The following is a 16,341-nucleotide window of genomic DNA, read 5'->3' as shown; positions in this document are numbered from 1 at the left end:
TATACGAGTACACGTTTCCCGTTTCGCAGATTGCTCCTAATTTTGTTAAGTTACGTTCAAATCTAGAGTAATTACACTTTGAATCGGTCCAAAATACTGATATATGTATTTATGATAGAAGTAGTTGAGCACAGCAACAGAAGCTCAATCTGCTAAGTCTACAAACACACATACAGTCATGCACACGTGTATTTACAAACATAGCATCCGCCATCCGTACTTGCTGCATACTCGTATGTGCGCTACATCACGTAAACAAGTCTGCCCAGCGGTAAAATTGGAAAGTAAAAAACGACGAGATCCACAATGAAGGCAACGAAGGCTGAGAAGAGTGCGGCATATGAAAATTAATTTAATAAAACCTAATTTAACTGCAAGATATTTTAAGTAGTAAATATGCATATTTGCTTGTAAAGGGTGTTATTTTAGGAGGATAGACAAAATTTGCAGATTATCAATATTTTTGTTTTACCCGCTTGCAAATTTAATTAGCATTTGGTGTTCGTAAATAATTTCGGTCGTTTGGCTACCAGGTCTACATCTTATACAAATCATTCCAGTACCCCCGTTCTCTACCACTTTTTCCAGCATAACCTGACTTATCTCATCAGCAATGTGTCAAATGTTAGCTGTCAAGTCATCTCTTGGTTTATCCACATAAAGCAGTTTAATTGTGCATTCCACAAAAAAGGACTTCATAACTAATGGAGAAGCCTTTGCCTTAAGATGATTTGGTCAAAAAAACTTTCGCTCCAATAACGTGATGGCTTCGGACGTTTGTACCAAATTGTTGGAACTATCGAAACTGTTGTAGACGATTGGCATTGGCGTCAGTACCACAAAGGCGGGAATCAGGTGGCGCTCATTATTGGGGTCCCAGGGTGGATGTCGCAGCTGTGTGGATATATGCACGACTAACTTTCGTCAGTTGTACTTCAATGCCCATTAGAGCATGAAACATCATTGGGCGAGCTGCTTATTGCGAGCTGCTGTAACCAAAAGAAAAGAAAGAAATAATTTCAAAGAAATAATTTTCCAGACATCTGAAGCGGACTCTTTGTAGTTTGTTTAACTTGCAAAAGAAGTGTAAAATGGATTCCACAAAAATCATTAGGCGGCACTCCCACTATGGCGCCCATGAAAGGTTGTATGTTCGGTTTCAAGAACCTCAGTCTCTTTGTTCCTGGAGCGGCAGTCAAAGAGAAGGCGGCACTGTGTAGTTAGTAGTTGATGCAGCCTTCTTTTCAACTTGTGAGTCCTGGCATGGCATTTTGGCATTTGTTTGAGGCCATAAAGAAAACACTTGGTACGATTATGTACCCGAATAATTTATTAATAATTTTATACCACGCGATGCCTATACAAATATTTTTTCTTTAAATTAATATTTACAATTTTTATTTACTCGCCATATTTATTGATATATTTGGTCAGTTGTGTGCCGCTCATAAACTTCCTCATTTTTGGCACCGTTATTAGCACCGCATAAATTAAGCAGCGTATAATGTCAGTGGCATAAAGTTAGGGCTGCCAAGGCTGCCAAGTGCAATCAGCAGTACTTACATGTCAAAAAACCACTAAAAATTCGTAGTACGTTGCCATAGGAATGTTTACTATAACAATTCGACATGTGCTTCTATAGGCCGATTCCATGTTAAGGAATACAAATATTTTGGTTTTTTTCGTAAATTTTTCTGAAAATAAAAGTAATAATAAAAAAAAAAAACAATGTAAAACAATATAAAAAGTTGTTACAAAAGTGTTTAACAAACAAACTTTTTCCAAAACATTTTTTAAAAAGAATGTTTGGTCCTACAAAAATATAAAAAAAATAAAATTTATAAAAATATTAAGAAGATTATTAAAATTTTCTTATAATTTGTTGAAATTTGTGAAGCTTAACCTTTCCGTCATGCGTTTTAGGTTTTAGAATACACCATAATTTTATAAAAACGGGCAGAAAAGGAATTATGTACAACCAAATTTTTTAAAACTTGATAATTCTTCCCGCCCCATTGTTTTGAACTCAGGGTTGGCGAATAAGTTCGTAACGTTTTTACCGAAGACTTTTTTTAAACGAAAAACAATAATTTTATCAATAAATTAATCAATTATATATTCGCCATTGTTGTTTATAATCTCTTCCCACTTCTTGACCAATTTGTTGATGCCATTCCGCCAAAAATCGCCTGGTCTGATTTCGAAGAAGTTTTTGAGCCAGTTTTTAAGGACCTCTTTGTTATCGAAGGTAACGCCCTTCATATGGTTTAACAGGGAATGGAATAAAAGGTAAACGGTCGTCGCAAAGTTCGGAGAATACGGCGGATGCTGAGGGACCTCCCATCCGAGCTCTTGGAGTGCAGCTTCGGCGATTTGTGCAACCTGGGGCCTGCCTGTCAATCAGGTCTCTTCAGTCGAATAACCTCATTCACGCGGTATAGCTGGGCAATGTAGAGCTCCTTTGTTGTTAAATCAAAAATACCACTAACATAGTTTTATAAAGCAGAAAGAGTTCTATCGAATGAGGACTTACCCTTTGCCAAGCAGCAAACAAATCGTTGTAAAATAAAAGAAATTATAAAAACGCTATGAACTTATTGCCCAACCCAATAATACCTATAATAAAAATTTCAAACTTGTATATAAAAAAAGAAACCGGTGACCCCCATAAGGGTGAGATTTCCTGATTGACCAATTTCTTTGATTTGAGCATTCAATTGATTCAATAGATAATTCAATTGTTGTTGTAAGTATACGTACATATAGGCTCCTTCTTTTCGTCCATACGCCAAATTACGGCTTATTTTAGAGGAGCCGACGAAAAAATTAACTTTACCCACCAAAACAAAGTAAAGGACAAATAAAAATTTAATATGATTGTTATAGTACTCGTTTCAGTGCCAATACAAAAAATAACTTAATACTTATTTTGAATTTACCGAAAATCAGTGCATTTAACTTTCTGCACCAAAAATCATACGTTTGGCATTCCTACATGAATTAAGTAATGCGTGTATCCATCATTTGCAAAGCAATTCGCTAGTAAATAATACAATTCTGCTTGACCATACAAATATTTAAAATTTTCAATTTGAAATGTAACAACAATAATTTTTTTTCCAGTTTTGCCCAAATATTTGTCATGCAAATATTTTTAAACAGGCGGTCATGTAAATGTAAATTGTCCGCAACTGCTTAGCATGCAAAATGTAATAAAAACCGCAGCTAAATATGGAAGAGAGGAAATAAAAGCGGAAATATTAAAAAAATAAAAGTACGTGTCCACTCGCACTCAGCCCATTACCACTGTGTACTTTAACTCAAGGCTTTCTTTCTCTTGTGCTTGTTCTTGTTCAGAACACATTGTCGTCGTGCTAATTGATCATAAAGCGCTTTAAATTAATTTAAAAGGAACCCATTAGCGCTTATTATTGATAAAGACACAAGAACATCAATTTTCATATACGTACTAAAGTATGTATATATATATATACATATGTATATGTGTTATCAAAGTGTTAATTCAGTAAACATTAATTTATAGATGTATTAATCAGCGTGTAATTGATGACAACGGTATTCCTAAGCTTATTTGATGTCATAATTGCAGTCTAAACCTACTATAGCCTTCTTATTAATGGAACCCAGTGGCGCAATGGAGTTGTCATCAATAACGGACTTGCAAACTTCCATGAAAAATTTTCAGATTTTTCCCAGTAGCCAAAAAATGTATTCTGATTTCATCTTGCTTAGTCATAGCATATCAGAGCTTTCACTCCTTCAGTCAATTTAGATCCAGCTGTGAAGTAATTACAGGTGTGGCGATTGAGCGGAAGTCCTTTCTTCTGCCCGTCTTGTCACTTTGTTAAATAACTCACGTTTAATATTAATTAATAACTTTGTATGCCGAACGGGTCCTTTTATAAATCCTAAGATTTACACAACGAGCCTCCATCCGGTTGATGATCTTCATTGATCCACATTTTACTCAAGAACCTCGTAAGATCATTTGGCGAGTCGCCTCGCACTCAAAAGACATTTACAGTGCAATGCTTACTCTACTGGAACAAAAGGTACTAGGCCAAAATTTTACAAGAGCTCAGTCTTTGCATTGTCCTGCGAAAAACCCTTTGAATTCCCTGATCTTGTACCTGGTAAGGTTAAAGGATGTTTTGAATCCCCCAGCTGATACTTTCGGAAAGAAAGTTTGACGTCATAGTTACCTTTCGTGGTCTAATCAGTTTGTGTTCGATCCTGGGTTCGAAGTCCCTGTGAACACGAAAGATTGGATGGTAGAAAATTTTGCTTCGAAAGCTGTCGGCCGAGTGCCTTATTTCCATTAAAAAATAATCTCACAAAAACCATCTGCAGCTCAGAGATGGCATACAATTGTCTGTCTTTCCGTTTATAGGACAACATCAAGACACACCCCACAAAGTTTATGCGAAGCTCGGCCAAGCACTTAAGAATGGTTGTACAAACATATAGGGTGGGCCATATAGCGTTTGCTTTTTGAACCACCTATTTTTTTGAGAATGGTAACACAAATGATATGTCAAATGTATTCATAATTTACTTAAAGATTTGACATTTACGAAATGGGACGCTATACGCTTGAACAAAATTGGGAAATATTGAAAACCTATTTCCAAAGTGGTGAGTCTTCTTCTTCTTTTCTGATTTTCACATCGGTAGCTACATCAATAAGCAAAATTGTCGGATTTGGGGCTCAGAAAATCCACACGTTACTGTAGAGCAGCAAATGCATCCACAACGTGTCACTGTTTAGTGCGGTTTTTGGTCTGGCGGCATTATCGGGCCATTTTTTTTTCGAAAATGAGCGATGAGCCGCGGTTATAGTAAATGGCGAGCGTTACCGTGACATGCTCAACGAGTTGTTTCCAAAAATTGAAGAGGATGACATGGACAACATTTGGTTTCAACAGGACGGTGCAACTTGTCACACTGCCAAAGTTACACTCGAACTTTTGGCTACCGTTTTTGAAAACCGAATAGTCAGCCGAAATTCCGATATCAATTGGCCTCCTCGGAGCTGTGATTTAAGCCCGTTGGACTATTTTTTGTGGGGAGCCGTTAATGACAAATGCTATGCGAACCATCCAGAGTCGATTGATGCTTTAAAACACGAAATCGAAGTTGCCATTCATGAAATTGGAGCCCAAACAATCGAAAATGTGCTTAAAAATTGGGTTGATCGAATGGCCTACTGTAAAGCCGGTCGTGGCAGTCATTTGAACAATATTATTTTTCATTCATAAATGACAATGTTCAATCTTCAAAATAAAAAGAAAAGTTTGAAAAAATATTGATTAGTTTGTTTTTTATAGTCGATTCAAAAAGAAAATTCTACATGGCCCACCCTATACTTCCCAATTGCATACACACCCACACATAATACTTGGAGGTATATTGCAGTTCGAAGAAGGGTTCAGAATCCATAAGCCTCTGTGATGGCTCTTGCTGCCGGCTGCCGAGAATATCTGCCAGTTCATTTCCAATGCATAAAAAAAAACCAGGGGCCCTTAAAGAAAAATTTCATCAAAAGCGAAGTAAAACCACTTAAATCAATTTCGAAAGAGTAACCACATATAGTACATTTTAAATATTTTACGCACTTTTCGCTTGATTAAAAATATTGTCATTAAAACCCTATTAGCGTACAAAGTATTATGGCATTAAAAATATTAATATATTCCACCAAGTATTTTGTATTTGTATTTTAGCCATTTATTTTAAAGCAAACATTAGCAGTAAACCTTTTAGAAATGTGCATTAAATTGTCATGGAATTACCTGCAATTTTTTAAATGCCCACAAATTGCTTTCGCCCGCCCCGTTCTCGCCCTCTCATCCAATATATGTATGTAAGCTTGCAATCCTCCAAACAATCTGCATGTCTACACAAGCACAAAACTTATAATATGCATTTACTATGGCCATGAATTTTATAGACCAACTGCACCAACAAAATACTGAAAGGATTCGAAATGTCAAAGACACATGCACACAAATGCATTGAGACTCCTCTCACACCCACATACCCACTAACTGCTCCTTCACATTTCCGCAGCAGTTAAACCACATTACAGACGCTTCACTGCCGCTGGATGCAAGCTAGATGAAGGTTGGGGTGTGGCAGAGGGGTAGTGAATGCGGCGCAACTCGGCGAACTACGCGCGCATAAAAACCGCAAAACGATTTAATAGACTGTGATTCCGTTTAACGTCGTTTAGTTTAGCATTTGCGCGTAAACACACACACATATACATATGTACCATATATATAAACATACACATACCTACAAGACGACATTCATTGCCACTTAGCGGTTTTTCGGAGTTTAGGAGTGCATCTGTACATACAAAGGGCCTTTCAAGTTGGAGTTTATTTTTCAATTTCAAATTAAAAACATATGATATTTGAATGGGAATACCATTGCATGCTTAGTAATACAGGGTGAACGATATGAAGTGTTACCTATTCAAAACACCATCACTTTTTTGTGTGAAATTAGTTTTTATTGATTTCAAAGACCAAATTGTTCAAAAATGATTACAATTTTAATATATGTACATTCACTTTAGCTCGATATGACCCCCTTTTGCCTTGACCATAGCCTTCAAACGGTCAAAAAATAAGTTGTATGCAGCGCGAATGTGATCTTGAGGTATTTTGGCCCATTCTCGTATCATCGCTTTTTTCAGCGCTTCCATACTGGCATATTTTTTAGTCCTAACCTTACTCTCCAAAATGGACCAGATGGAATAGTCCATCGGATTTGCGTCTGGCGAATTCGAAAGCCATTGTGTGGACGAAATGAAGTGTGGAACATGATTTTTTAACCAATCTTGGTTCACACGAGCTTTATGAGACGGTGCCGAGTCCTGTTGGAACGTCCATGGTCTACGACCGAAATGTTTGCGTGTCCACGGCTCTAAAGCAGCTTCTAAAACATTTTCCCGATAATAAGTCGCATTCACTTTGACACCAGGCTCGATAAAAACGATTGGAGAGCGTCCATCAGCGGTCACTGCGGCCCAAACCATTACTTGCGATGGAAAAATGCTTATAGTGGCCATACGTAGGCTCAAATTCTCGTATGAGCGTTCGGACAAGTAAACACGATCGTTTTGAGTGTTTATGAAGTGCTCAATTGGGACATTTTTTTCATCAGAAAACACAAACAAGGAAATTCGCCACGTTCGTGTAAGCCCAACCACTCTTTTGCTCTTTCGCACTGAACTTATATTTGCTGGGGTGAAAGACGTGTGCTTTTTGGAACTTGTAAGCCTTCACCTTGAGCTCATTTTTCAATATGCGTCGAATGATGTGTTGCGATATTTTCAGTTCTTTAGCCATTTTTCTTCCACTTCGACGTGGATTTCGTTCAAGTTGAGCCTTCACTTTCCGAACCATTTCTGGCGTTGTTGCGGTTTTTTTGGTCTAACTCAATAGCGTTTTGCAATGCTACCAGTATCATTGTAACGTTTTATAGTGCGATACACAAATATTTTATTCACTTTGAGGTGACTGAGCTCACGAACAATGGCTGGTTGTGATTTTCCAGCCAAATATAACGCAATTACACTATTACGTTTGAATTCCATCACAGAAAAAAAGTCAACAAAACTGAGACGCAAATGCTTATGATGGCTTATAAACAATGTATTGAACTGTCATTGAAACAATTTTGACGTTGATGTCATGAGCTGTTTTACAGATACAATCAGTGTGAAGTTGGTAAAACTTCATATCGTTCACCCTGGCGGCAGAGGGTATAAATTTATGAATCTTAAATAATATTTTCTCAGATGACCCTTGGGTGCACGCTTGCAGAAGTCGATTGTTTTATTTTTTTTTGTCAAATTTTCAATAACATTTAGACATATATAATTGGGGACTTGCCGCGGCGATTTCGTTATCTTATCTTTTGGAGTTTAAAAGTTTTCTGTTCACAAGAATCCTACTTCGTAGATGGCGTTATAGAGTAGACACACTGCTAGTCTAAATGTGTTACATCGGGAGCTTTTGGTCGCCAATTACTACTGAATATCTTGAAATTATTCTTATTCTTCTTCTTCCAAAAATCTTCCGAAGACTGTTTCTCTCAAACACTCCAAAGGAATGAAATTGAAATTATTCCTCGAAGGAATTTTGTTTGCATAAATTAATTGTTTCGTTGGCTCTGTGGCATATCGAAGGCCTCGCTAAAACTACTATGTTCAATCAATATTCCTACGAACAAAAATAGCCTAAAACCTTTTGATATCCCCATATCGTAACCCGAAGACGGTAAGTGCCATTTCAGCGACATTTTCGGAGAAAAAAGACACTGTGGCACATCCCCAGATCACAATGCACAATGCAATAATACGAGAGTAATACAAAGGCATCTCAACGTGTCACCTTGGATTTTCTAATGCCCTGAAAGGGGCTTGAGAAAGTTATCTTTACACATGAAAAAAATCCAAAGGGTTCGCTTGGTTGAAATTAGCAAACGAATTTTCGATACTGTGAATTGCCGTATAACTTCAATTAAGGCTTAAAAGCAAAGCCTTATACAAAATTCGTCATGTGGTGGTAGTGCAGATAGGCCGAACTTCTACGAACGCTTTTCAATTAACAAATTCTAATCTTTCTCAATGATTTCCCTTATAGCTGCGATGATTTGAAAATTTTCGGCCGGTACGAACGTGCACTGGTGCTTCTGTATATTAGACCGATCTAGTTGACCCAAATTTGTCAATTAATTTTTTATTCCGGGCTTTATTTTTCGAAATTGCAAATTGCTACAGATCCACCATTTTCGTAGTTAGTTTTATAATTTGTATATGCTTCTAGAACGAACTCGCGCTTATTTTAATAAATTGCACCCTTTCCACTCAGCATCTGTCAATCGAGACACTATCGAACTGTGACAGCTGTAAAAATGAAATCTGCTAAAAAAGAATTTCGATCTTGAGAGACCCTCTACTTTCCGCTCGTCTCACATGCAGGGAGAAAAGCAGTTTAAATTCACTGAAAACACAGATATTTTTTGTGCTATCCCTTATTTTACGTGGTAGCACTTTTTTTATTTATTAAATTTGTGTAATACATTTTAAAATTTTCATTTTCTTTTTTTTTTTTTGATATTTATTTAAGAATTTTATTTATTTTATTTTTCTTTAATTTTTTATGTTCCTACTCGATTTTTGGTAATTCGTTGAAATCCGCAAAAACAAAATACCACTACATACATAGGTCACGTAGGGCTAGTCAAGATGTTTCGCTTATGTCACGCAGTGTTGACAATTTAGCCGTGCCAGTGCGTCGGTAAGTACACAAACAAATTAATCCTTTAACAGTACACAGATATTTTACATAACCTTGCCCATACTTTCTAATGTAATATATTTTTTGTAATTGCTAATTTTTAATGTAAAATCGGTTATAAATATTATAAAAATTAATGTGATAATATTTGTCTATATTTATGTGCATATAGTATGCATGACTGTCAATCTAATTTAGCATGCATTTTGAAAATCGCTTGCTAGCATGTGCCTGTACGTATTTGATTCATGTTTGGCACAAAAGAGCACCATTTAACTAGAGAAAATTAATATATATTATATAATAACTATTCTTTTTTTATTTTAATTACAATACTGTGCAAATGTGCCATATGCACAACTATATTACATAAAATTTATACAAAAATTAAAACAAAATATTGATATACATACATACATATTTCTACCATAATCACCCCTTCGTATATAATATGCATTTCAATATCATATTTTCTTAATGTAAAATTATATTGACATTTTTTTCAGCATTTTTTGTGGAAATAGTCAAAATTTCGCGATTATCGCACTTGCATTGCAATTTTTGCTAAGACTTCAACTTATAAAAGCTAAAAAGTTCCATTAATTTTTGAGGTCGAAACTCGGTTCAGTTAACAATATACAGTAGAAGCCCGATAAGTGCAATACCGATAACTGCAATTTCGTGGAAAGTACAATTCGATTTTGAGTCCATAGAAAACTCGAAAAGAGCAATAAAAAATTGCAATTTTCGGGCGCGAAAGAATTCTTGTTCGAAGAAATTTTTTACTTAATACGGCAATGTATTTGAGTTCATCACGCGCGAAGACACAGTTTTATAGCTATGCACAGTTATGGTTCTCGGAATTATTGCGGAGTTTGAATCATTTTTTTTTTGCTTTCATCAAATAAAATCATGGGAAAAGTGAAAAAGAATCTACATTTTGTTACATTGAACGAAAGAGATGAGATTCTCCAAAAAATTGAAAAAGGCGTTAAACAACGAGATCCTGCATTCGAATACAAAGTTGATTGCGCAACGATTTGCCGAATACAAAAACAATCCCGTTCATTAAAAGAAAATGCATACAAATCATTTTCACTTGGAAATAAACAGAAAACTTTGCGGTTTGGCAATCATCCAGAGCTCGAGAAGCGTTTGTACCAGTTTTTCATGAATCAGCGGCGACGAAATGCTCCTGTTTCTAGCTTGATATTGAAAAGCAAAGCATTAAAAATATTTGATGAAATAAAAAAGGATGGAGAACAATTCAATGCAAGTGATGGATGGTTTTCGCGATTCAAGAAACGCTTCGGACTTCGCTATTTGACTGTGACTGGAGAATCATTATCTTGTGATCCAGAAGCCATTTAAGGAAAAATTGACGGCGAAAATCGCTGAAAAAGGATATGTAACATCACAGATATATAATGCTGATGAAACGGGGCTCTTCTGCAAACCTACGTTTCGAAAGATGAAAAGAGTGCTCCAGGCAACAAAGTTTCAAAAGATCGAATCAGTGTTCTTTTGTGTGCAAATGGTGATGTCAGCCACAAAATAAAACCATTAACGATCGGCAAATCTATGAATCCGCGTTGTTTTAAAAATTTTCGTCTACCGGTGAATTATGCTAGCAACAAAACTGCTTGGATGACGCGGGATATTTTCAAAAAGTGGTTCTTTGATAATTTTGTCGAAGAAGTGAAAAAATTCGCCAAAGAAAATGATGTTCCACCCAAAGCATTACTCTTGCTGGATCAAGCCCCATCTCATCCGCCCGAAGAAGAATTAGTTTGTGGTGAGATCGAAGTGATGTATTTTCCGGCCAATTGCACAGCGATTTTACAGCCAATGGATCAAGGTGTTATTAACTTGACAAAAATTCAATACGAAACATAGCTAATGGAAACCATAATTAGTGAAAAAGATTCTTCATTACATGAACTATTGAAGAAGATTGATTTGAAAACCGCCGTGATCATGTTGAGCCAAGCCTGAAACGATCGCTAAATGCTGGAAAAGCGTATTGGGTACAAGCGCAACAGTTGACGCGATTATTGAATCTAATCCAGACGATATGCCATTGGATATCAAAATTGACGACCCCCTTCTTGTTGGAGGATTACAACGGTTAAATGTGATGGTCGAAAACTATGTGGGTGAAGCAGACACAGATAAAATCCGCAATTGGGTTTTGGAATTAGGAATAGATGAAGGTGATAGTGAAGCCAATGAACCCGAAGATACTACTCAAGAAGAAACAACCGAAAAAGTCCAGCATGAATCGATTTTTGGCTGTGTCAATACAATTTTGAAATGGGGTGAACGGAACGATGTACTGTCATTCAATCAGATCGCTTGTTTGCACGATATCCGATCAAAAGCACTTGAAAAGTGTTTCGAGAAAGCGCAATCGAAAATAACAAAGTTTTTCCAAAAAAAATAATTGAATTTTGGAGCACACACTCATATGTCCTTCCGCATTGATCTCTTTGTATTAATTTCAATAAATATGTGTTAATTTTTCTTGAATATCGACCTTTTAAGCTCATTAATTGCATTGAATAGAGTTAAAATATTTTTCCCTAGGTATTCCTCGATCCACAGGAGAAATTCGCAAAAGTGCAATTTTTCGCTAAGTGCAATCATTGCTGAAATTTTCCAATTGTACTTATCGGGCTTCTACTGTAGGTCCAAAATCGAGTGAAACCGAATATTTTTTTCCTAACATTTTCTTGCCTAATAAAATAATTCATAAGACAGATGACACCTCCATTGCTCTGCGTAAGCTATTTGAAGTAATGAAATGCACATGTTCATATTTCATTGGCGAATAGGTTTCGAAATCGAAATCAAAATACATGGTTTGACATACATATCTATGCAGCAATCAAACACTAAGTGACAACTGTATTTCAGTATGTGAAATTTTTACGCGGAAAACTTTATACTTTTGTACTTTTTTGATGATAAAATACAATCCTAAACTAAGGCGAAAATGTATAAGTATAAAACAGAAAGACGAATTAACGGAAAAACTATTCGAATTAGCAAATCGAATGCATGAAAGATGGTGACATTAGACCAACAACAGCATTTTGTACATTAGAATGCCACAATAAAAGAAAGTAGAAAAGAAAAAGAAGAACTACGTTGAACAGTAGAAGTGCACCTGGAGCTAGAAGCATACGACGATAGTGCGAATGGAACGGCTTTTCGACATTTCATTTTATGCCGATAACCTAATGTACACGGCGAAAGAAAAAACAAATCAGCTGGTCTATTGATACTACCTTTAACAGATTCGCCTTGCGAATTACCATATGCTTGTCATCGGAAAAATATTCGTTTCTATTCATTTCAATCTTTCGAAGAAATGGCTCTAATAGCTAAAAAAGTACAAAGAAATAAAAGATTACAGAATTCTTTCTGTTTTGGACGAGCTGAACTTGGGTCCAAGACGATATTTACATATATAAACCCAAGTGAAGTCAGTAGCTTATTATAGCACGCTGCAAAAAGTAGAACTAGATTGAATACTTAGTACAAAATCACATTAAGCTGTAACCAATACTAGAAACCTAAAAGATTAAAATAATAAAAAACAAAAAATATGCATTAACATCTTCTTCCTCTTTTTTGGCGCGATAACCGCTTAAGCGACTTTGACCGAATTTAGCAAAGCGCACCAGTCGTTTCTTTCTCGTGCTAATCGGCACCAGTAGGAAGCAACAAATGAAGTCAGGTCCTTATCCACCCTATCCTTCCAACGCAGAGGAGGCCTTCCTCTTCCTCTGCTACCGTCAGCTGGTACCGCACCGAATACTTTCAGAGCTGAAGCGTTTGCATCTGTTCGGCCAACATGGCCCAGCCAAGGAAGCCACTGAATCTTTATTGCCTGCGCTATGTCTATGTCGTCGAAAAACTCATACAGCTCCATGAATTCAGAACTAACCCATTTGGAATATCAAATGGACAACTTACATTCGACCATTTTTTAAAATGGATCTACTGAACTATTTTATATACTGATTACACCTTCGTTAATTTCTTATTCTTGTTTGTCTACATGATGTTTGGTTGCACAGGACTATTCCTTGGACTAATTACAATAAACTCATTCAGACACCTATATCAAGCAACAAGACCAATAAAAAGTATAAAACGTCCGATATGGTCCAACACAGCTTGGCATATGGCATATACATATATATGTATGATATGTATGTAACTCGGTATGTTGTTGTTTTGTAGTGATATAAACATTCCACATACATGTACGGGTGATGCTGCTTGACTGACAGTCTTTAGACGAATACAAATCCGGGTCGTTCTGGTAACGTGGTACCGACTTTTGCTTAGTTTTTATCAATACACGCAGACATTTCTAAAGTTTTTTGTTGCTTGTCGGGTAATTTTAGAAACTGATCAGCTGATAACTTTTAGTGAATTCCTGCGAGCACGTGGACTAATGTAGTCACCAGCGATACCGTGTTTTGGTTGCTCCGGCTATGGCTTCCAATATTGGCAGTAATTCCTGATCCGATAAATGCCACTACAACTGCGTTGTCCCTAAAATTGAAGAAATGTTTTGTACAACACACATGACTTACCCATTGGTTTTCGTCATTTCTTTCACTCAGTACATGCATCCATTTCTCATATGATTTATGAGGTGGTAAACTTAAAACTTAAGCTTTATAGTTGTAGTATCATATGATAATTGAGCCAAATTGTATCCCATAAGTGTGGCACATTATGAAAGTTTCCTGAGCCACTTGGCTTAATGTGTTTCAAAAATGGGCACAGTAGCTTCACCTTATATGACTCCGCCTTTTTGTAAACAAAATAATTTAAAGCGAAATCTAGAATTACCCCAATTCAGCAGCTGATTCTGTCAAATTCACAGATAGCCGAGTAGTGGTACCGCGATATAATCTACGTTTTGTATTCCCTCAACAGTGGGGAAAGCCTAAACTCTCACTGCCATACTCTTACCCAACAAAAGTGGTAACAAACTCCGTCCCGCAGCACACTATCATATCGCCATAAAAATACAACTGAAAGCAATACTGATTGCGTATTTAGGTGCAAATAAATAAAAAGTTTATCACCTACACTTTATAGCGATATTGATTAGTCATTCACACAACCTACTTAAGGGGCACAGTTTCAAAACAGTTAACCCAAATTGAAGACATTAATATAGATTATTTAGGCATTTTCAAGCACGAGTACTCTACACTGAAGCACACACGTCAAAATGAGTTTACTAAGGTATCTAATTTTTTATGATAGGTAATTAACACATGGTTGCGATTTTTGAGGCCTCTCATACATATGAGAATGGCATATTGGTATTTAATGTGCCAAATTCGAATCTTTGATTGGTTTGTCAAGATTAGTTTCAGTTTAGGAGAGTGATCGTAAGTTGGAAGTACTGGGCTGTCCTAATGGCTGTCAAATATGGTAGTTGCTACAAAATCATTGCAATTGTAATTGAAACCTTTCATTTCGTACTATGTATTTACAGTTGTTTACAGTTACCGGCACATAATAGCAGTAAAATGATAAAAGCTCGTAAACATTTTAAAGATGATTTATAACCATTTCCGTTATTGTTGAATCTTAACCTTTGCATTGAAGCGCCATGTTTCCCACTGCTTCCTTCAAAGACGAGTACCTTGGAGCACGTGCAGGCTCAGCTGTTATAGCAGTAATTCAATTTGGGAAAGAGGACCATTCAGAACTACGAGGAGTTAATCCAAAATTGCACGTTTAATATTTATTGTATCTTTTAGAGATCAAAAAATCTATGAGAATAGTCTCTTGCGGCTCTTGAGAAAAGCCTAGTCTGTAAATTAATTCATAGGCCTGTTAAGAATTTCACGCAAACCACTTCCCAGCCGAAATTCTAAGTAGGTGTAGTAAAGTCACTTGCAGAACGAGAACAATAATATATTCTGATAGCCAAGCGCCATATGTCCAAACTAACCAAACAGTGGACATTGGGTTTAAATTCAATATCTTAGTTAATAGTAATCTCTATTGCAACGCAGGCAATCAGGAATATCAGCTGAAACGGAAGACCAGACGAATGTGGCAGAAACATTTCTGGAAAAATCCGCAGTAGTGACATTAAGATGCCTCCCCAAACAAATGCAAAGAATAATCCAATCGCATTTTTTTAATTCTTTTGGAAAATATTTATCTGACCATATATATGGAATGGCAAAAACAAAAACTAACCAAATTATTGCAAAACAAGAGGACAGATCAGCTAAGGAAAACAAGAAGAGGAATGTTCAAAATTTGAGTAACCATCGTTGACCATTTGTCGACAGGAAAATATACAGCAAGAACCGAACAACTGAACCTATTGCAAAATTTGGCTGACCGGCAGTGAAGAAAGAGTACAAAACACAAAATACATCGAATACAAATTATACTAGAAGAATCAACACTTTACAAAAAAAAATTTCCCAATTAAATTCAAGCTTTGTTCAAAATTAAAAGCGAACTGAGGAAAGTGTAAACGATTTTTAGAAATGTATCGCTAAAAAATTCATACAGTAAAATAATGTTATTTTCGGCAGTTAGCTGCCTTATTTTATTAGGGCATAAACAGCTGTGTGCTGGTAGACTGTGACAGTAATCACATCGAAAAATAGTTCTAATGCAAGGTTTTAGGCAACGATATTTTTTGTTACGATCTATTCTGTGGGCAAAAAGTAAGGTGAATTTGGTTGTAAAATGAAAAATCTTTATTAATTCTTGTAAATCAATTTCATCCCCTTCAAAATAATCCCCTCTTGATGAAATACACTTATGCCAACGATTTTTCCAAACCCCGAAGCATGCCAAATAGTCCATTTCCGGTATAGCCATCAGCACCTTCGTCGATTCAGCTTTTATCTCCTCAATCGACTCGAAACGAGTTCCCCGGAGTGGTCTCTAGCCAGAAGTCACATGGAGCCAAATCAGGCGAATACGGTGGTTGCGGAACGAT

At 36.3% G+C, this 16,341-nt stretch overlaps 1 protein-coding gene across 8 annotated transcripts in view; it reads left to right on the top strand.

Moving 5' to 3' along the window:
* The window catches only part of LOC129253536 (TLD domain-containing protein 2), a 323,786-nt gene that overhangs the window by 116,366 nt on the left and 191,079 nt on the right, over positions 1-16,341 (top strand). For 6 of the 8 annotated variants that reach the window (XM_054891964.1, XM_054869107.1, XM_054891962.1 and 3 more), the window contains exon 4: positions 9,264-9,335. The exons of the other annotated variants lie outside the window; for them this stretch is intronic. In XM_054891964.1, the coding sequence (XP_054747939.1) occupies positions 9,264-9,335 (72 nt within the window). The remainder of the gene's footprint in view (positions 1-9,263; positions 9,336-16,341) is intronic. 8 annotated transcript variants of the gene reach the window in all.

This window comes from Anastrepha obliqua, chromosome 1 (assembly GCF_027943255.1).
Source record: "Anastrepha obliqua isolate idAnaObli1 chromosome 1, idAnaObli1_1.0, whole genome shotgun sequence".
NCBI classification, from domain to species: domain Eukaryota; kingdom Metazoa; phylum Arthropoda; class Insecta; order Diptera; family Tephritidae; genus Anastrepha; species Anastrepha obliqua.
This window is presented reverse-complemented; position numbering and strand designations above follow the sequence as displayed.